The sequence below is a fragment of the Podarcis tiliguerta genome (genome assembly GCF_965153285.1).
Source record: "Podarcis tiliguerta genome assembly, chromosome: 5".
Classification (NCBI taxonomy): Eukaryota; Metazoa; Chordata; class Lepidosauria; order Squamata; family Lacertidae; genus Podarcis; species Podarcis tiliguerta.
The window spans coordinates 37,967,451-37,989,346 of NC_139538.1; the positions used below are offsets into that span (position 1 = coordinate 37,967,451).

Here is a 21,896-nt window from a genome sequence, read left to right on the forward strand (position 1 = left end):
GCTTTCCGTTCCTCCTCGTTTTCCGTTCCTCCCGGCGGCCGTTGTGAATGCTCCGCTATGCGCTCCCTTGGAGGGTTCTTGCTGGTCCTGGGGGCGGCCACGGCGGCGCTTTACTTGCTGTCGGTGCGGCTGCCCGGAGAGCCGCGCGCGGGGAGCGGGTGAGTGGGACTCTTCCTCGGCGGCTTCGAGGCGGTTGTGGCTTGGCGGGGGCCCCGCTCGCGGAGCTGGGATGCTGCGCTCTTCCCAGGGAGGAGGAGGAGAAGCGAGCCTCGGCTTCATTAATGCCTCAGCGGCTTCTTCTCTCTTCGGGATTGTTGACTTGCACTCACTTGCCCCGAGATCAGAAGGTCCTGGGTTTTTTGCTGAGGGCGCCTGCCACTGTGATTGACAGCGAGCCTAAAAATACACCGCCGCCGAAATCCGATGCTACCCTTCGCGTGTGCGGTGCTCGGAAATGTGCTGCTGCATGCTCTGAACTAAGTTTAGGTGTGTAGGAAGTTGTTATGAAACAGCCTCGAGATGTTCAAGTGGTCTCGGGTACCCGCTGAGCTGAAGTGAGTTGGTGCCCCCTTTCACCATACATTTAAAGCACGCACGCACTAATAATCCTGGGAACTGTAGTTTGCTCCTCATGGTACTGCAGATCCCAGCACCCTTAACAAACTGCAGCTCCCAGGATTATTGCTTTTTCGAATATGGGGCGGGGGGCAGGGAAAGAGGGATGTGCTTGAATTGTGCTTTAAATGTATGGTATGTGTACACAGCTGTAAGTAATAACTTGTGGACTTTGGAAGGCACTATCCTCTTATTCCAAAATTGCTGACAGATTGATTGATTGTAACAAAAGCAGTGGTGCAGTCGTAAGGTCATTTGGACTCTAGACTTAATAGTTGTAACTGGAGGCTCTTCAGATGGTAGTGTGTTGTGACACATCCTTCAGAATCTAGCACCACTGAGCATAAGCTGTGTTTCGGTTTTGTTTTTGATGCTGTTTCAAGTATGCTTGTCCCACAATAAATCTGTTAGTCTCTAAGGTATCACAGCATGTTAGAATTTATTCAGTAACATACAGTACTACTCTTCAATCATACATGCCTTGGTGCATATTTCAAATGACTTCTTGCTGCTTGTTCATCCATCTATGAACTTGCAGTGGCAAGCTCAGCCACAGAATAGCATTTAATAAAGAGCACTCCACACTTCAGATGCCTTGCTTCAGGCAACATCTTGCTATCTAAAAGAGTTGTAGAGATCTTAAAGCAGAAAGGCTTGGGTCTTTCCAGAACAACAAATATAGCTTAGTGAGAATTGAATGATCCTTATGACTGACCTCTGTCAGTAGTTTTTAGGGGATCAGCTTCTCATTGTAGAGAATATCACTGATTTTCCCTCATTTCCTTTTTACTTTAGGTTATACACATATCAGGAATTTGAATAGCTGTTAAATTTCAAACAGTTGTAAAACCAGCGGCCTGTCTTTGCCACAAAATCAAAGCTAAGCAGTAGCCCACCATACCCCACAGGTACCAGAATTCACTGCAATTCTTTTCTGCAATTCCTAACTCAGCAAGTATCTTGTAGTAATTAAGGCTGTATTTTTAAAAATGTAATCAACTGTTTGCTTCAGCAAAATATGTTGAAATCTGAACATGATTGTTTTCTAATTTGAATTTTCATGAGCAACTAGTGATATGCAGAACTGATGCATTTCACAGACTGACAAATCCTGAGCACTGTGGAAAAAATACAGCCTAAATTATAACTCTCCTTCTGTGTTAGATTTCATTTAAGAAGGATTGTAACTTTGAATTGCTGCCTCTGGTGAATCTCACCAATGTATACTGTACTAACAATTTAATACGTGGCTTGCTTTCTTAATTGTCCAAAGCATTAGTAACTAGCACATTCCTTGCTTTGCTGAAATATTGCACCTTTATGCTCTGTGTTAGCATTAGGCCACAGTCAGTGCCAACTCGGCACTACACTTGTTTCTGCTTGAAAAGTTAATTGCTGAGTTCTTGTTGAAACCAAGCAATGAATGAACGAATGGCATGAATAACTGTGTGGTCACAGTTTAAGAGAAGGGCATACTGTTAATGCCAGAGCTATGGCTGATTGCATGGACCTGAAGTATGTTTACAGCCTACTAGATTCTTGAATTGCAGTAAAGTTGTGAGGTAGAGAAATTTATTACAAGGATTTAGCTCTTAGAACAAAGGAAGAAGAAGAAAAGGAGCAAGGTGATTACTATCAAAGGGGAACCATACGTTAGTATTCATGTTAGAAGCATGCATATAGACAGACTTCAGTTAAAATACAGATAAAAAGCTCAACATTTATTAAGTTTTATAATTTCTTATCACTCTCCTGATTTTCCAACAGCATGAGCATGCACACGAAATGACAGTATATTTCCAATATGTTTATTGCTGCTTGTTTCCAACACGCACTCCATTGTCCTATCTCTGAAAGACTGAGGATGGGTGACTGGATGTATCTGATTCTCTATCCCTTCAGTAGTATAGAGGCTTACCTAGAAGCCAACAGGAACTGACCCCACTGACCAGTGTCCTTTGTGGAGTTTTAAACTGGTCCAAATGACTCTTTTTGAGTGATGGAAACAACGGGCCTCTGTTTCTGCCTAGTATCCTGTCTTTTATTGGGGAAGGCATTCCTTTGTACATTTTCTTAGAAACTGAACCCACAGTTTCCTGATGCTTCCTGATTCTTAGTTCCCTCTTCCTGTAAACACACACACACACCTGTGCCTACACAGTTGTGTGGTTGAATTGTTATTTTACTGCATTCATAGTGTGCATGCGTTCTGATGAGTGCTGATTTATTCTATTATTCTTGCTGACTATCTCAGGCATATCCAGCTATAGGTTTGTTGTTCTTGCCTGCTTGGCATAACACTGTACTGTAGGCTACAGTATTCTGTAACCGCCTGCTGACCAATTCCTCCCTCTTCTCCCATCCTATTGGGGCTTAAGCTATTTTATAATATTCACAGTCTTATGTAGATTTAAGTGGTACAGAAATAGAATTTGTAGTTTCCAAAAGAAGTTGGGCAACCTGAGACCTGATGTGGCAGTTCCCTCACCACATTCCAGATGATCAGGCACGTGTTGCAAGAAAGCATAGTGCTGTTGCAACTTGGATACTTAACTTTTTTAATTGTCCTACAAAAGCACATGTTGCAATAAATATGTTAATATTTAAGATGACATGGTACTTTTTGCTTCATTCCCCTTATTTTCATGATTTTCCATGTGTTTGTCCATAGAATGAAAACACCTTCATTGGCAGCGTATGTTCACAACTGAACTGATTATCCTCTTTATTTATCAGGTCACTAAAGTTTCCTTCAGACCTAGAGGAACTGCAAAAGCTTGCAGAGTTTCTACGGTACTACAATAGAGAACACCATACTTATGTGCTGCTACTGTTCTGCAGTGCCTACCTATACAAACAGTGCTTCGCCATACCTGGCTCCAGTTTTCTGGTATGTATAATACCTGCAAAGCTCCAAGATTTTGGCTTTGCAGCATGCTGCTGAAAACCCATCTGGTCCTTTCCCCCACTTTCAGTGCCTTTGGAAGACTTGCCTAATAACTCCTGGAATGCCACTTAAAACGTAAAGGTCCTGACCATTAGGTCCAGTCGTGGCCGACTCTGGGGTTGCGGCGCTCATCTCGCTTTATTAGCCGAGGGAGCTGGCGTACAGCTTCCAGGTCATGTGGCCAGCATGACTAAGCCGCTTCTAGCGAACCAGAGCAGCGCATGGAAACGCCGTTTACCTTCCTTACGGAGCGGTACCTATTTATTTACTTGCACTTTTTCAGGTGCTTTTGAACTGCTAGGTTGGCAGGGATTCACCCTGTCGCGGGGATTCGAACCACTGACCTTCTGATCAGCAAGTCCTAGGCTCTGTGGTTTAACCCACAGCACCACCCGTCAACTAGAGGCTAGATTACACTCTTCCTAGGGCCTGGGCTACTCCATTCACATACAAATCATGTTGAATTCTATATTTGTGGAAATTCCCTTAGACCACCCACAGCAGAATTCACTAAGAACAGGCTTCCTCAAACTCTGCCCTCCAGTTGTTTTTGAGACTACAATTCCTATCATCCCTGACCACTGGTCCTGCTAACTAGGGATCATGGGAGTTGTAGGCCAAAAACATCTGGAGGGCCGAGTTTGAGGAAACCTGACTGAGAGTGTTACTACGTTCTTCAGAAGAAATTGATTGTCAGAGTTCAACATGCATTACTAATGCCTAAACTTTCCAACAACTGAGATTGTCCTCGTGAATAACTGATTTTAAAACTAAGCTCAGTAACCATCCATGAATGTCCCACCATTCTCTGGCTTATTGCTCAAATACCAACTTCAGTGAAAAAAGGATTAGTTAGCGAGAAGAGGCAGAAAACAAAAAAATTATAATCATAGGGTGTCCATTTCCTTAATTCTGATATTTTGACTTCAAGAATCCAATAAATGTGCACCATGTGTTTACAAAGTTATCTATTGATGGTCATAGCTTTATCCCCACCAGATTTTTTATGTTGCTAACCTATTTTATGATTGTGCACTTTTAATTGTATTTTAAAATTTTATCTGCAAGTCACCAAGAAAATAATGCTATTGGATAGCCTTATATAAATATAGTCAATAAAATACATAAATAAATGCTAGAATTCTGAATCAACTAATGACTAAGGGAAATCATTTTTTCAGTATATGATTATTTTATGGAGTTCTCTGCAACATGAGTTGATGGCCAGAAACTTAGGTGGCTTGTAAAGGGATAGACATGCATCTGTTATTTATTTTAAAATATATAGTTTGATATAATAAAAAATCTCTAATGAAAGGCTTGCAGAAAAACAGTAAAAATACAAAATAGCAATCAGTAAAATTTCCTAAAAACTAGATAAAAATGAGAATACAAATATATTACAGACTAAAATAATTAAGAGAGTCTGGGTAGCTTGGGTGTAAACCTGAGTTTTTAAGAGGTGTGTTATTGTCTCCACCTCATGAATTCAGAGGGAAGGCATTCCAGAGTATGTGTGCTGCATTGTCACCATGTAACAACCTGCTGATCAGCCAGCAGGGTCTTCATGAAAGATTGGCTAGGCCTGTACTGGCAAAGGCAACCCACTAGGTATTCTGATCCCAAGTTGTTAAGAGTTTTTAATGTCCACATTAAATGTTATGTGTAAAAGTGGATTTTCCACTGAGCACATCAGCAGCTGTCTGGTCACCCCACATGTATCACATTGCAATAGTCTAATCGATAGTTCCTGATGGGCAGGTCTACAAGTGGGTTTTAGTTAAGAAAGCTAAGTAGCACCTCCACCTACTGTGTATCTAGCTTCCAGTTGCCAGGGAGGTAGCATAAATATTTTGCCTTTCTGCTCTGTGGACCTCCTGGCTAGAAACACAGTGCCGGACTACACAGACCATTGGCCTGATCTAACAGAGCTGCTCTTGTTTCTATGGTTCATATAGTCCTTCATGCTTTCCCCACAGTTTATTATGGACTGGATCACTGTCTAGTTTTGCTCTAACAGAACATCCTTGCTGGGGCTCTCTTTGGACCATGGATGGGACTCCTGTTGTGTTCTGCCTTGACTTCTGTGGGTGCCACTTGCTGCTATGGGCTGTCCAATGTGTTTGGGAAAAAATTTGTCACCTACTATTTTCCTGATAAGGTGGCCATGCTTCAAAGGAAGGTAAGTCCCAATCACCTATAATATTTTGGTCAGTGCTTTGTGACTGGGTAGTGCATTATCATAGAGTTGGAAGGGACCCTGAGGATCATCTAGTCCAACCCCCTGCAATGCAAGAATATGCAGCTGTCCCATATGGGGATTGAACCTGCAACCTTGACTTTATCAGCAGCATGCGCTAACCAACTGAGCTATTCGTTATCAAGTCTAGCTGTCAAGAATCTGCAGCCAGTATGTTACAATACAGTAGCTGGAATTAATAAGAAACTCTTCTAGTGAAATGTATAATTTATAGCTCTTGCAATATCATAATTGCATATAGAAGGGGATTCCAAGGCTACATTCATGCTACCTATATAGGCCTAACTACTGAAACAAAAAGGGTTTGCAGCAACCCTCTAGTGTAGACCAGGGGTAGTCAACCTTTTTTTACCTACCGCCCACTAATGCATCTTTCTTGATGGTAAAATTCCCTTACCACCCACCAATGCTCGATGGAAGGAGGATTCAGCTTGTGCCATAGAACCCCCTAGCGCCCACCTGGAATCCTGAAACCCCCTCTAGCGGGCGGTAGGGAGCAGGTTGACAACCCCTATTTATTCTCTACCCTTTTTATTATGCCAGTATAGAATGGTTATATAGTTTATTCATCAAACCAGGTTTATTGGTGGTAATATCAGCTCCTTGAGTGCCTTGAATAAGAAGCTAATATTTGTATTACAAAATTTGTGTGTGTGTGTGTGTGTGTGTGTGTGTGCGCGCACACACACACAGTTTGACCCGATCTTGTTTGACCAGATCTTGTTTGACAGTTTGACCAGATCTTGTTTCTTTTTTGTCTATGGCAGGTGGAAGAGAACAGAAATTCCTTATTTTTTTTCTTGTTGTTTCTGAGGCTGTTTCCCATGACTCCAAACTGGTTTCTGAATCTCACATCTCCAATCCTGAACATCCCTGTTACTCAGTTCTTCTTCTCCGTATTCATAGGTAAGATTAAATTTGTCTTAGTACTACCTAATATACTCTCCTCCTCCCTCTTTTCCATTTTAAGTGCATGCTTGCTCATTCCCTACCACTTCTAGCTTACCTTTATTGTGTGGGTGTTCCAATTTGATGGACTATTTTCTGGCAATAGTGGAAATTGCAATGTGATTAAATTGGAGGTATGCCCATTTGTCCGGGATCCCCTTGAATGGCATTTTAACTAATGTCTGTTGAGCATTACAAACCACAGGGGGGGGGGGGAGTTATTTGATTTTGATTTGTAGAGAGAAAAAAATACTTACTATTTTTATGGGCTTTTCTGTATTTATTGTCTCGGGGCACTAGGAAAAACTGATAGTTTATAATCCTCCTTAAACACACACTCCCTTAATGTGAAAATTGATGATGTCCCTAAGGTAACGTTAAAGTACACCAGTTCGCTGTAAGGTACATACTGAAAAACATGCTTCTCATAGAGTAGCTTAAGACAATGTTTTGTGTAGTGCAGGCTCTTGTTGGGGGAGATGACAAATACCCTTTAATTGTGCAAGCAAGAAACATTTCCCATCCTTCTTGAGCAGTGGAGAATATTCTTCAAGATGCTTAGCCCAAATCCCAAGTACTTTCTCTCTGCTGACCCTTCTTAGTTTTGTGTACGTATTTTTTCCTTATACATTCCTAAATGTGTTCTCCTTAGCATTTGCACATTCAAGCTCTTACCTTATTCACAGGTCCAAGGCAAGTCTGAAAAATGTGAAAGTTTTGCTTATATGAGTATTCTCTTACTTCTGCAGGCCTCATCCCGTATAACTTCATCTGTGTCCAGACTGGTTCAATCCTTTCACAGATCACCTCCCTTGATGCTATTTTCTCCTGGAGTACTCTGTTCAAGATGTTGGCTATAGCCATGGTGGCATTAATTCCTGGGACCTTCATTAAGAAATTCAGTCAGAAGCATCTCAACTTGGACAAAAACAACCAGAGTGCCCATTTCCTCAATGGGAGAAAGAGTAGCTGAATGGGCTGGGTTAGGACCAGATATTATAGAAGTCTATTTATGGGAAAGGTGCAATTCTCTCTCTTCCCCCCCCCCCCCAGTCCATTTTGTTTTTACTGAACTTTAAAATCCCTGGTGCAGGCTTGGGCATCTCCTTTCAGTAACACATAGACAGAAAACAATTTCTGCTCTTACTGTGTGTGTGTTTTTAAATAATTAGACTTGCAAAACTCATTTTTAAAAGGTGCTCGCAACTGTTCCAATGTGTTCTGTTACAAGAATGCTGTCACTGGAACAGTTTTATGTCATGTGGTTTTGCTACCACTGACAGAGGTTGTAAATGATAATACCTGCCTAGAAATTTGAGGTTGCTTCCTACATGACAGCAAATTCAGGAAAAGATCACATACAAAGCACCCCTTACTGTTGGCAATCGCAGTGCATTCTAAGGGACACACGCTTGACTGGCTGAAATACCAGCACCAACAACTGAATCCTATTATCTTCTCTATTGAGGGAACCCATCTTGAGTGATTTTTCCTCCCTCTGCCTGCTTGGAAATCCCAAAGAAGAAAACTAGGTTAATGTAGGCTATGGGAACTATTGAGTCTTGAAGGACTGATTTATTGGTTTCCTTCCCTTGTAGGCTGGAGAAGTGGTGGTAATGAAGTCCACATACTGGCTTTGTTCTCAAAGCCTCAGTACCTTGGTTACTCTGGCAGCGGCAACTGTACTTACTGTAAAGGTAGACCGGGTTTAGTAGAATTACGTCAGTGCTGTTGCTTTTGCAAATCTAAGAGATCTAGTTAAGGATGGGTAGGGAGATGAGAGATGCCACTTCTACATCTGCCTTTGGGGGGAGCTACCGAGGTGTAAAGTACTCCTACAATCCTGTACTGACTGCTGATAAAATGGAGTGTCTTCCACTTTGTTGCAGTTCCCCAGGAGAGTGTACTATGTAAAATGGCTCCGGGATATCTCTTTGTTCAGGTTTTGTGTCTATTTTAACCTCCCTATCACTTTTTTCTGTGCCTCCTGGAAAACCACATTCTCTGCTTATGCTGTATTTTGTCTTCATTGAATAATGGACATGGTTGTGTCGCTGGTCCATTAGATAATCCACTGCTTAAGGGGTGAGAAAACTTACTTGCAAGTGAAGTCATCCTTTTTCCTTTGCTTCTTAAGAGTATACAATCAGCCCAGAGATGAAGCCCTATCACTTCATCTCAGTATTCTGCACCTCACCCCATTAGAAAGTATTTGGTAGTGGTCAACAGCCACTATTACAAAAATCTTTCATCAAGTCACCTTTTTGACAAGGGTCTAATTCTCACTGAAGTTGTAGAATTGGAAGGGACCCTAAGGGTCAACTGTGAAGTTTTAACTGGGCAAAACCACTACTTCAGAATGCAAGTGAAGATGCGTGCTTTTATGTTCTATACAAAAACAAATAACATCCCTTCATATAGAACACTAGGTGTTGGTAAGGCAGCTAACCTAGAACCCTTTTTTGCTGTTCGATGTGACAATCTGACCACCTCAAGTGTAAGTACTAGGCTAATGTTTCAGGAACTCCAGCATGGATTGTTGAGTTTCTTGTGAAAATTATTAATCTACCATATCTGTGCTGGAAGAGGTGGCTTTGTTAAACACTTTGCTATCCTCCACTAAAGTAACGGTCTCATGCTAAACTTGTCAACATTAATGACAAGCTTCTCAGGATGGTATTAGCAGACTCCATGTATGTGCTATATGCTAGAGAGATCGTAATAAACACTGATGTAACAATTGTAGCAATTTGGAACTGAGACGAAGGCAAAAAATGTCTGACTTCAATTAGTCTGTGCAAAAATTATGTCTTAATCAAGTGCCTTACCTCCTGTGTGTGTGTTTACATGGAAACTGTATTATCAGATAAATGTTGGTGAAAACGGTGGTGTAAGGTGTTGTTTGTATAAAAGGAACACAGTATATGTTTAGATACTTTCCAAGAGTGACATCTAAACACTGTGCATTTAAGAGCTCCTCCTTTCCAATTTACAGACAAACTAACTGAGGGAAAGTTCTGCTTCCACTCAGTAGCTTAGCTTCCCCTTTCAGCAAGAAGCCACAAGGTAGCTGTTTTAACTCATTTGCACCTAGCCTATGTTCTTCAGCAGTCCTAGATTTCAGAATACTTTGTACTTGGCCTCCACAAAAGCAATTTGTAGTTATATCCTAATCTTGCCGAGATTTCCTACTGTTTCTGTGTGCTGAGGAAAGGTTCCCTTCACGTAGAACATGGCACAGCCCCCATTGTGTGCTAATCTGATTATCTGGGAAACACGGCAAGTATTGAGAAACTAAGACCGCAATCCTGTGCATACTTAGGACTACAACCTGCTGAAATCAACAGAATTGTGCTGAAAGTGTTGACTTGTAAGATCATGTTGTTTGCCACAGAAACACACTCATCTGTTGCTAGAGGAAAAATGCAGGTAACTGAAGGGGCAAGTGACAGCATACTCCCAAATGATTGTATTTCAGGAAAAAACTAAAGTGTCACCAATCAGAAAATAATACAAGAGAATACACCTTATTCATTAAACTCCCCCCTAGCTTTTAATGTAGGAGGATAATGTGGACTTTCACTATGTATGCTCTATGAAGTCATTTTCATTGTTCTGCTGGCACTATTGACATATACCTTTCAGTATATAATTAGCAATTATACAAGTTATATTGTGGAAAGAGCTGTAGCTCAGTGGTAGACCATCTGCTTTGGATGCCAAAAGGTCTCAGGTGCACTAAATAGACCAATTGTCTGACTCCGTATAAGGCAGCTTCCTATGTTCCCATTTTCCACAAGGTCCTGAAGAGAGAACAGTCTTTGGAAATACAGAACTGCATCCAGTGGTGTGTGGGCAATTTACCAAAGCATCCACTTTTGGGTGTAATACACACAGCTACAGTCGCACAGGACATAAGAGCCTATAAGCACTTGAGGTACACTGGCTTTTTATTCCATGCATCTGTTTTTGATAGTCAGTCTTGTTCCCAATTGTTATACACTGTTCAATACAAAACAAAACAAAAATCAAGTTTGCTTCAGGAAGCCATAGAGTAGGGAGAAAAAAAACAGCATATGAAATGATTGTTTCAAATGACATGTAAAACCATTAACTCCCATTAGCCACCACACTGATTGTGCCATAGCTGCACCCAGTAGTTAAAAATGCATTATGAGTTGTGACTAAAACCTAATTAAGCAACTTGCCTTGAGTTCTCTCTGGTTTGCATTGCTTATTGTACACATACTGCAGATTGCTATCCCGTTATTAGCAAACCCTTAATCAGGCAGATATAATGTTGTAATGCCATTGGCACAGAATAGTAAAAACACAGCCAAAAGGTTAATCACTGAGGATTGCACACATGGCAATACTGTCTCATAATCTGGATGACATGATTTGTTGGGTTTATGGCTTTCAGTTAAAGGGAACTTTGTTCTAAGAACTAAATCTAGACTCTGCAGCACAAGGCCATCCATTCCACTGACACCCCTAAGATGCCAACAGAGCGTTTACACAAAGACTGAACTACTTTCCTACCCTACAACAAAAATGCACTGTTTTGTTGGTGCCAAGAAAGCATTTCTTGTGCTGCTTGCTCCTTGAACACAAAAGCAACGTAATGTGTGGAAGAAGCATGGTGGCTACCTACCCCTTTCTGCCAGTAAACTTGACACTGCTTTCTAGGGAAAAGGACAATTAAAGTGTGTGTTTCTCTGTACTAGTATTTCCAGCTACCATAGTTTTGTAGGTGTCTGTTAATATTTAATGCTTTGGAGTGTTGTTCCCAGAGAAGAAAGTAGGTATATAGTCAGTACCTTTTATTAGACCTACAGAACAAAGCAGGCTTTTTAGAGCCCAAAGTCACACAAATACCTGAGAGTCTGTTTCCACATTAAAAAGGACTTAGCCCTCACATTTAAGAGAGAGACTTAAAAACATAACCTGCATACTCTAAGAGAACATCAACCATTTAAAATCTCACCTCTGTTAAACCAATATAATTTTGGAGCACAGTTCACCAGCCATATTCTAGGGTTAGTAAGTCTACCTTTTTGAGGCACAACATTTACAGCATTTTTGTAATACAATAGTACAACACCATGTCTCTGCTTAGGGCCAGGCTACATGCTATGGCGTCACTGGGGCAAATTCGGCCCCTCCCTGCATGAAACAGCATGATCACATGAGATGCTCTGTTCTCAGCAGTGGCAATTACATGGAGTGTGGACTAGGAAACTCACAATATGATGATGCAGTATCATGTGATGCGTGCCCCTAGACATTGCAACACTAGGGAGAAACTCAGCACTGGTCTGGTATTTTCAGCCATTATCCTGGTGGTCATAACATATAGCCCAGCCCTCAGTTAACTATATAAACAATATCACAGCTCTCTAACTTAGAAAACTTGGGTGACCTAGCTTGATTTTCCTCTCTCTTGGATCTCTCCACAGTCCTGAAATTTGCTAGAATTGTCTAAATTTACAAAAAATATTTGTGCATTTAAGAGTACCCAGAAGTTGAGAGCTGATAACAAAAGGTATAATGGCATGGGGAAAATATGAGATGATTAATCTTATTTCTGATTACATTTTCAGCTCTTTTAAAAATGACTTTCAGTTGAGCAAAACCTGTTCAACTTAATTGAAGAAAGAGGAAATGGCTCTGGAAGAATTCCCTCAATGGCACAAATCACAAATACCAGTTTTGAATATTCTACAATTAAGTATCAGACACCAAAGTACAAGTTGCTAGTTGTTAACACCTGATTTTCATAACCACCAATTTACTAGCTGCCTTAAATTAATGCCCCTTTATTTCAACAGCTCTTTGGGGATCAAAGCAAAACTGGATTTTTTTAAATAGAAAGGAAAGCACAGGACACACACATTTATGAGGAGAGAGCATGTCCTTTGAGACCCCGGTTGTCATAACTTAATGAATTTTCCTTAAACCTTTACGTATTCCTTCAACATACTATAACTGCAGGATGACATCTACAGATGCAGGCTGTGTGCAAATACCAAAAGAAACAACCAATAACAGACACAAGAGGCCATTAAATCAGACACATTTTCACTAATGTTAAAGACTGGGGAGAGGTTGTACTTCAGTGCGAGAGCACATATGTTGAATGCCTAAGACTCCAGGCTCAATACCACTAATTAAAAGATCACAGGACTTTCCTTTGCCCAAGACCCTGAGAAGTTATGCTTTAAAGCTGACAGTTCTACATTATATATCTGAGGCATTTCAAACTAATGCTTCTTGCCCTAGAAAAGAGATGAAGTGGGCTAACAATACCAAGTGCTTCACATGGGAAAAGCATCATGCAGCTACTTGTCATTCTTGACACTATCCCCCACTTTGTCTTATTGCGAAAAATGAACTTTTCAAGAGCATAGTCAGCTAACTGGGCTATGAAGTGAGCTACCAGCTGTTAAACTGGAGTCTTTATGCTGGACTAAACTTGGGGGGGGGGGGAGAGAAAGAGTCTCTTTATTGCCAAATTGTCTGATTCCATTAGTAAAGCAGACAGTTTCCAATTCAGAGATCATCCAAACAACAGTACTCAAAGGTACCCATAAACATGGGAGTGTTAGCACACTACGGACACACTGTTAAGACCATATTCATGGAAGACAATCTTACTCGGCTACGAGCGGTTGCCAAAGAAGAAGAAAGGAGAAGAGTAAAAGCAAAGCAAAGTAATTGTCCACAGGGGCCAGGAAGAATGTGGTGAAACTCAAAGGAGAAACAAAGGCTGCAAGGTAGCTGTATTGATAGTTTGGATCATGCCAAGAAAGACTTGCTTCCCAGAAGAAGCACCAAGCTAGGTGTCTGTGGTGGACTTGACAGGTGCAATAATGTGCTGCTTCCCCAACAGCTTGGTCCATACACCAATGGAATGGTATTTATTGAAGTGTGGAATAAACAGCATCTGTGGGTGTCCTCCAATAAAAGTAATTCACCCTTAAGCTTGCCAAGGAGTACATGTGACCAGACAGAATTTCCTTCAGAGTGGGCACAGCTCAGATCAGTTTAGTGTAAGCATAATAAGCTTAAGGAATTCTTGTTCAATTTCAAGTGAACAGGGCTTATTTGCTTTTGTTGTTGTTTCATTCCGATATATCACAATGTTTGGGACTGCAGCTGGGAGGCTAAAGCATGCCAAGAGGTCTTAGCTCTGCATCCTAACCATGTCACACTCCATGCACATGCAGCTCAGGACTGCTTTAATTTGCTTGTATGGGCCTACTCCCCATCCTAGTGTCAGTAGGCTGCTGCAGCCAGCAAGATAAGCATGGCCTATAACACATTATTAGGTCACAACATTAAGAAAACACCTTGGCTCCTCCTCCTCCTGGGATAAGTAGCCATGAAGCAACTGAACAGGGACCACCAATATGTTGTGCTACAATAAACCCTGCCTTTAATCTATAGAAATTAAAATAAATAATGACATAACTTAAGATTCATGTAGTCCAGCTACATAATTTTAAAATATGGAATAATTTAACTCATACAATACTGCTCTCTGTATAAGTAAAGAATTTCCCTTCATTTTGCCACTAGACAATTAAAAAAAAATCAAATCAAATGTAAACAAACAGCATGCAACCCATCTTTGCCCTTCATTTTGGGGGTGGAGAGTGTGGGGTGCAACTGTTACTCACTACTATAAATATGGAAACTGCTAGGATACAATTTTACACTCAAGACAATGAACCATTCTTCCCTGAATGTAATTAACTAGAGACAAATAGAGGGCACAGCCAAAATTACTGGCAGAACTTTGGCTATAAAACCAAAATAGTGTTTTTGTTTTGCTTCCGTTGGACATGTCAGTTAAAGGAGCCATGATTATAAACCTCAGGAAGTTGCTCAGGAAAAATGAGGTATTGCAGAAGGAAAGTGGGATACCATTCAATTAGGAAAGGCAATAGCCTTGGACCCTCTCCAATCCAAAATCCATCAATATGAAAATATGGCTTAGGCTCCCTCAGACCCAAGATGAAGGGCATTCTCTACTCATCATCACATTTCAATGTTACTTTCCACCAGTCACACCACTAAACAAGCAGAGGCCACTTGTGTGGTTCAGGTCAGACTATTCCCTTGGCTTCATCCAAGTACAATACTCCCTTACGGTGTTCGACCTATGGTAGGAAAATTTCCAGTTTCTTCCTTCAGGATAGTCCTCAGGCTGTACAGAATGTGCTTTTCCATGGCTTGTGAGTTCTTGATCTTCACTAATTTGATCGATTCATTTTTCATTGAAGGAAGCAAACAAAAGGCAGGTTGGAATGGAGAGGAAGGTAACTTAGAAAAACAGCATCTCAATTTCTCTCTCATCAGCCACTCCATGCTGTGTCTCCTGATCTCACAGTGGCATAGTGATGCTGGAAAATGCTGGAGAGAGGCTGAGGCTAGAATACAGCAGCAGGATGTCACAACCAACCAAATGCCAATTTAAAAACACAATTAGTTCCCACTCTCACATGCTAGGGGAGCAGTGACTCAAGATACACCTTTCCGGGAATGTGAACAAGTTCCTATTGAAAAAGGTACGCTGGTTACACTGATGGCATTTGTTCACAGTTTACCTGATCCCCTGCTTCACTGGATATGATCAAGTCATTGAGTTAACTTCCTTCATTTCCGGTCTTTCAGAGCCGCACGGCCTGGTCCTATGTCAAAAGTAGCATCAGATCCTAGCCTTATGCATGCTGTCCAAGACTCAAAAAGATTGTTGTCCTTCATAGGCTAGTCTTCTGAACTTCTTTCTGCAATCAATTATTTTGTCTATGGATACAGTTCACTCTTCAGAGTAAAAAGTGTTAAAATGCCAAAAATATGATACAATAGCTCAATTATTCAATAAAATACATCCCTGCCATTCGTGATTGAAATGCTCACCGAGAAACCAATTCATCAGAACATTTCTCCAAAGATTCAAGTTATTGCAGATCATCTGGGTGATGGGGTGGAGATGCAGCTTCTCAGAGGAATGAAGAGGGGATTCTTGGGGGAATCAAAATGCCAGTTGATCAAACGACTGAAGGAGGGAGGAGATACATCTTTACCAAGTTGCAGAGCTGCAGGCTTTACTGGTCCTCACTGTTGCATCAGAGCATTCTGCATCTGAAGAGTCACCACCTGATTCTCCAAACTCTCCAGGATTCTGCATCACAAATCCAAGGGAACAACTTTTAAAATCATTTATTGGCATTTTATCTGCAGACAGAATCGTCCCTGGTCCATCTTGAAAAAAAGCGAAAGCACATCTGAATGTGCAGCTCAGCCTTTACTGAGCCACAAAATTCCTGACGTGATTCTGGCCATGTTCTTATATACTAGGGTTGCCATATGTACGGATTTCCCCAGACATATCCAGAATACTGCAGTCGGCAGCAGTGTTTGGGCGGAAATCGGGGAAAATGTCCATGAAAATTGGAACGTATAGTAGCCCGTGTCGGCAGTGCCGTTTTTGCATAAAAATAGCTCAAAAATTGCATTTTTAAAGCGATTTTGCCCCAAAAGCTTGATGTACTAGTTTTGTTTCTGTAAAAATTCTTTTAAACCCATGGGAAAGCAGGCAAATATACAATCCCACACAGATTAACTTTGGTTTTAATCTTTCATTAGTGTGGAGTAAATAAAGCTATTTGTCAAGTTGGCACTTGAGGGAACTGGCACAGCTGAACCCTGAAAAGGCTTCCTGTCTTCTCAATGAACTAAAACACTGGGGAGAAGTTAAACAATGGGACATCAAATAAAAATAGAATGATGTAAGAAAAAACTGATAGTGAAAGCAAAGGCTAGCAGAGTTCCAGTTGGAAACCTTGCAATTTATTTATTCAACAGCCCTAGTTTCCAAGCATCTAATTAATATTTTAACCTCAAGGAATGAAGAGAGTGTTACTGACCTCATAGCCACGTTCCTCTGGACATAACTTGCCAAGTGACATCTGTGTTTTCACCCTGCGTACAGCACTCTCCTTATCTGAAAGGCCATCAGACTGGGTAGATATCTCAATGGGGATTTCTGGAGTCTGTGACAACATCTCATCCAGCTTCTCAGCCCGTTGATCTTTACGCCTGTTGGCCAGCTCGTCTGGGCTGTTGGAATGGTCACTGGTATTGCCCTCCTCTCCATCAGAGACAGAGAGGTTCTCAGAGCTGAAGGTCGAGTAAGACTGGCAGCTGCTAATGCAGCGATGCGGCCTGCAAATCCATAAAACATTAATGGGTTTGATTTGATTCAAAGGCTGCAAACACTTGATCTAATGAGCAGGGTATCACAAAGAAGGATGAGAAGAAGGCCAAGTCCATTCCTAAAGATACATGGAGAACAGCCTTGGTAGATCAAACCAGAGGCCCACCTAGTCCAGAATCCTATTCTCACAGTGGCCAACCAGATGCTTATGTGAAGCCCACAAACAGTACAATAACCCTCTCACACTCATGACCCCCCAGCAACTGGTGTTCAAAGAAATCTTGCCTCTGATACTGAGGTAGTACATAGCTATCCTGAGTGGCAACCACTGATAGCCTTATGCTTTGTGAATTTGCCCAATCCTTTTCAAGGCTGTCCACAATGGTGGCCATTGCTGTTTCGTGTAATGGTGAATTCCACAGTTTAATTAAGTGCTGTACCTCCTTTTGTCTGTCCTGAATCTTCCAACATTCAGCTTCATTGGATGACCTCGGGTTCTAGTATTACGAGAGAGGGAGAAGAACTTCTCTATCCATGCATAATTTTATACACCTCTATCATGTCCCCTTCCCTTACTCATGTTTATTCTAAATGAAAAAATTCCTCTGATTGGTTCTCATGGAAGAGGAAATGGGTACAACAGCCCCATGGCTGGTGTACTCTTCCCATTGTCCAGGGACATATCCAGTGAAGGATCAACTTGCCTACAAAATTATCCCTTTTTGTCCTCTCCTTGCTGCCAGCACAGGGAGACCTCTAGTATATCATAAGGCTGTTGTGATGCTCTATTAGATTGCACTCTAAGTTAGGTTAAAATTACTATAGTACTGAGACACCAGAGACAAATCCATTAAAAACATTTTTAATAAGAAAGCCTCCAGGTTGCTAAATCTGAAGCTTCATTTCTTATTTTTATCTTAATCCTAAAATTCATGCCGAATCTTATTTTAGCCTACTGGTTCTCCTGGTAAATAGGTTGATATATGTAATTTAGCTCTATTTTGTTGTCATTTTAAGTCCTATATTGCCTTTGGCACTGAACAGCAGGTTACAAGTTCAGCATTTTCTTATGCAATAAGATCTGAAAATATTATTTTAGGGAACTATGGGGGGGAGAGGGGACTACCAATAATTTATTCAAACTAACAGGAGGCAGCTTCTGAAGCTGAGATGTGGGAGAGGATTCCCTAGAGAGCACTGCAAGGGGATGACAGTTTCATTAATGTAAGGCAAAAATAACTTTAGCAGAGATGTAACTAAAACTAATAGTCAAAATGAAGATGGAGATCTGAAGCATCTTACTAAGTGAATTCTACTTCTCCCCAAAAGTACTTATATGAGCTGATATATTTTACAGGAAAACAAGGGTGTGCAATTTTGGGGCCAAACAAGCTGATCTGCCTTTAACACCTCACCACCACCATAACATTTAATAAAACTTAACTATGTCTTAACATCATAATACTTTTCTCTTCGCCACCCGTCCACTGCCAGTGGCAACCAATGAAGAAATGTAGAATGTTGTGATTCCACAGACAAGATTCCCGCCGCCCTACTAGTCATTCTGGGAGGGAGAGATAAATAAATATATATTCTTGGTGGCACTAATATATTCAGCATCACCTCGAGTTTGTCCCTTTGCCAAGACTTGACTCAGCAATCAAAAGAAACCTGTGAAAATTATCAAGAATGCTAAGAGACAGGTAAGCAATGTTGGTCATCACACTAGAAGTAACAGCCAAAAAATCCTGGCCATTCAAACCCAAGATGAAGAGCCCTTTGCCTTGAAGTACAAAAATCCAGGACACACAGGTGGCATGACTACACCACTTTGATAGCAACAGGGTAGGAACTCTCACTTTGGTTCAAAGCAGAAATGATGGAGGTGGCATATAACAGCCTTTTCTCCCCTACCCCCAGGTAAAAACTCAAGGGGCAATTCAAAGAAGAGAAGCTGTGGGCAACCAAGAGCAAAGCATCCACACCACTCACAAAGTTTTTCTGCTCTCTATGAGTTTTCCTGGAAGAAATGGTATCAGGTTCAGTTACAGGTAAATCCAGTTAGACTCTACAATAGAAAGAACCAGAAGTGAGCAGACAGTGCTAGTTTATGACTATTCTGGAACCACAAAATAAAAACTGTCGAATGGCATCCATCTGAGAGTTTTTGAAGAAGTCAAATGTGAAATCACTTCAAGCGGAAATATGTAACTTGTTCCTAAGATCAGCCTCCATGCCAGAAAACTGGAGAGTGGCCAATGTAACACCAATATTTAAATAGAGATCCAGTGGGGATACTGGAAATTAAAGGTCAATTTTCTGGGAAACTGGTGGAAAACATTGTTAAAGATAAAATTACCAAGAATGGAAAAGAGCAAGTCTTGCTGAAGCAGAACCAGCATGCCTTCTACAAGGGTAAGTCCTGTCTCACTAATCTATTAAAGTTCTTTGAGGGTGTCAAGCAGCATATAGAGAGATCTAGTTGAGATATAGCATACCTGGACTTTCAAAAAGCTTTTGACAAAGTACCTCACCAAAAATTCTTGAGTAAACTTAGAAGTCATGGGATAAGAGGAGAGGTTCTCTTGTGTATCAGAACTGGTTAAGTAACAGGAAGCAGAGAGTTCTCCCAACGGAGGGATAAAAATGGTGGAGTCCCCCAAGAATCGATATTGGGATCTGTGCTTTTTAACTTATTCATAAAAGATCTAGAATTAAGAGTGAGGAGTAAAGTAGCCAAGTTTGCTGATAATACCAAATTGCTCAGAGAGGTAAAACAAAAAGGGATTGTGAAATGCTCCAAAAGTATCTCTCCAAACTAATAATAATAATAATAATAATAATAATAATAATAATAATAATATCTTTATTGTCATTGCTCCCTTCGGGGACAACGAAATTACTCAGAGAATTGGCAATAAAATGGCAAATGCAATTCAATGTAAGCTAGAATTGGGGCAATCCCCCCCCCATTTTTTATTTTTTTTAAACATATTTTCTCATAGGGTCTGAACAATTGGTGACTTGGCCAAAAATGGGACCTTGGAGTTGTAGGGGACAGCTTGATGAAGAGGCCACCCCATGTGCTGTGAAAAATGGTAGGGATCCCTAGAGAATGATAATAAAACTGACACAATATCACAATGTTATCATACAGATCTTTGGTGTGACTTCATTTGGAATACTGTATACAGTTCTGGTCATCTCACCAGGAATGGTACAGCTAGAAGGGGTTCAGAAAAAGGTAGCCAAAATGACTAGAAGGATGGAGCAACTCCCCTTGGAGGAAAAGTTACATTAGGGGACCTTTCAGTTTAGAGAAAAGGTGAGCAAGAGAGGACATGATCGAAGTATATAAAATTATACATGGCACATAGAAAGTGGATGACGTTCTCTCCCCTCTTTCATAACACTGGAACTTCAGTAATCCAATGAAGCTGAATGTTGGAAAATTTAGGACTGACAAAAGGAAGTACTTTGCAGAGCACATAATTACAGAGCCTTGATCACCAGCGAATTCCATAATATCAAGAATGAATGGAAATTTATCTCAACCCTACTTAACCATATCTACATTTAACCAATTAATTAAGGAATTCTCCCTCCTCTTCCCAGAACACATCCTGGCACAGTCCAGAAAATAACTATTTGGGCAAGATGTTTGAGGGAGTAGTGGCTGTTCAACTCCAAACAGCCTGAGACGATACTGATTATCTAGATCCATTGCAATCTGGCTCAGGTCTAACTTTTGAAATGAAGCAAATTGGTTTTAATATGGAAGAAGTTTTACTACTGAATGATTTTATTCTGCAGTTTTATATTTTTAGCTGTTTTACTTATTTTTTAACCATTCAGGGAGGTATTGGTTTTAGATATTGTTGTTTTTATTCTTTTCTTTCTTACTTTAATGTTGTTTTAGCACCAGGCAAAAACCTTTTAATTTTCATAGGCTTTTAAAGTCTCCCCCCCCCCCAACTGTTTGGAATGTTTTTATTCTTTGCTACCTCATTTGGGAATTTCTTTAAACTTAAAAGCAGATTACAAATGTCAAAAACAAATATACAAAAAAAATAATTTTTAATCAGATCATAGAGCCTGCCTACTTTCCAAAAGCAAGTAGTGTATGCCTTTTATGTAGGAAAGAATCATGACTAATTGTGCTAGCAATTTTTCCAGATTTTTGTAGATAAGTCTCTTGTGCTTTTGCATACCACAAAAAAACTGTAGGGGAAACACATTAGAAGCAGCATCTCATGATTATCATGATCAGATCTAGACATTTTCAGTATAAATGTGACATGGATAGAGAGTTTTTATGCTATTTTTCCTGGTAGTTTCCCTGTTCAAAGAACCTGGATAACAAATAATGTTACAGCCACCCCTCTTAACTTCTCATCATGTTACAGTGAAAAGGACGATTGGTCTTACCTGACGTGTAGATTTGGTGGATAAGGAAGGGTTCATTGGGGGGTAATGTTCACGACAAAAACAATCAGATCACAATAAGCATACACAAGCAAACACAGAAGGACAGAATAGAAAAGAAAATGGGAAGAAAACCCACTTAACTGACAGATTCGCCAAGGCAGGAGAGAAAAAACTGAGATTATCTCCACCCCCCAGAATTCTGCTCTCCTGCCTTTGTCACAGCTCATGAACATTACCCAACTATTAACCCTTCCTCATCCCACCAAAATTTTAACTCCCCATCCTTTTAAACCAAACCTTTGTTTAGCAATTACGATAAAAATAGAGCAGTTCAGTGTCCTACCTCTGTCTCCGTGGGAATTCCACTTCACTATCTACTTCCCCTTCTTCTTCTTCTGAAGAGTCATCTCCACTCTAGTAGAAGATTAAAGGCAATGTTATTTGCCACTTATTTACAAGCATACAGCCACCTG

General features: G+C 40.7%; 2 protein-coding genes across 10 annotated transcripts in view; one reads left to right on the top strand and one right to left on the bottom strand.

Annotated features, from left to right (window-relative positions):
• Position 1: 1 nt before the first annotated feature.
• TMEM41A (transmembrane protein 41A) lies at positions 2-9,653 on the top strand. The gene is made up of 5 exons (XM_083443425.1): positions 2-158; positions 3,352-3,505; positions 5,583-5,744; positions 6,590-6,728; positions 7,520-9,653. Exons 1-5 carry the CDS (start codon positions 58-60, stop codon positions 7,741-7,743), a joined length of 780 nt encoding a protein of 259 aa, XP_083299551.1. The 5' UTR covers positions 2-57; the 3' UTR covers positions 7,744-9,653.
• Positions 9,654-10,702: 1,049 nt separating this feature from the next.
• MAP3K13 (mitogen-activated protein kinase kinase kinase 13) overlaps positions 10,703-21,896 on the bottom strand; it is a 77,829-nt gene continuing 66,635 nt past the window's right edge. For 6 of the 9 annotated variants that reach the window (XM_083443220.1, XM_083443221.1, XM_083443218.1 and 3 more), the window contains 4 exons: positions 21,767-21,837; positions 17,436-17,492; positions 16,706-17,003; positions 10,703-15,960 (listed from right to left, as the gene is read on the bottom strand). In XM_083443220.1, the coding sequence (XP_083299346.1) occupies positions 15,859-15,960; positions 16,706-17,003; positions 17,436-17,492; positions 21,767-21,837 (528 nt within the window). In that variant the 3' untranslated portion in view covers positions 10,703-15,858. The remainder of the gene's footprint in view (positions 15,961-16,705; positions 17,004-17,435; positions 17,493-21,766; positions 21,838-21,896) is intronic. The other 3 variants (XM_083443223.1, XM_083443224.1, XM_083443222.1) reach the window with 1 other exon arrangement.

What these genes read in the sequence shown, in the direction of transcription:
- TMEM41A (XM_083443425.1), top strand. Translation starts at nt 58, where the DNA reads ATGCGCTCCCTTGGAGGGTTCTTGCTGGTCCTGGGGGCGGCCACGGCG. An exon ending in TACCTGGCTCCAGTTTTCTG is followed by an intron (nt 3,506 to 5,582) that starts GTATGTATAATA and finishes TTGCTCTAACAG; the next exon opens with AACATCCTTGCTGGGGCTCT. An exon ending in TGGCCATGCTTCAAAGGAAG is followed by an intron (nt 5,745 to 6,589) that starts GTAAGTCCCAAT and finishes TGTCTATGGCAG; the next exon opens with GTGGAAGAGAACAGAAATTC.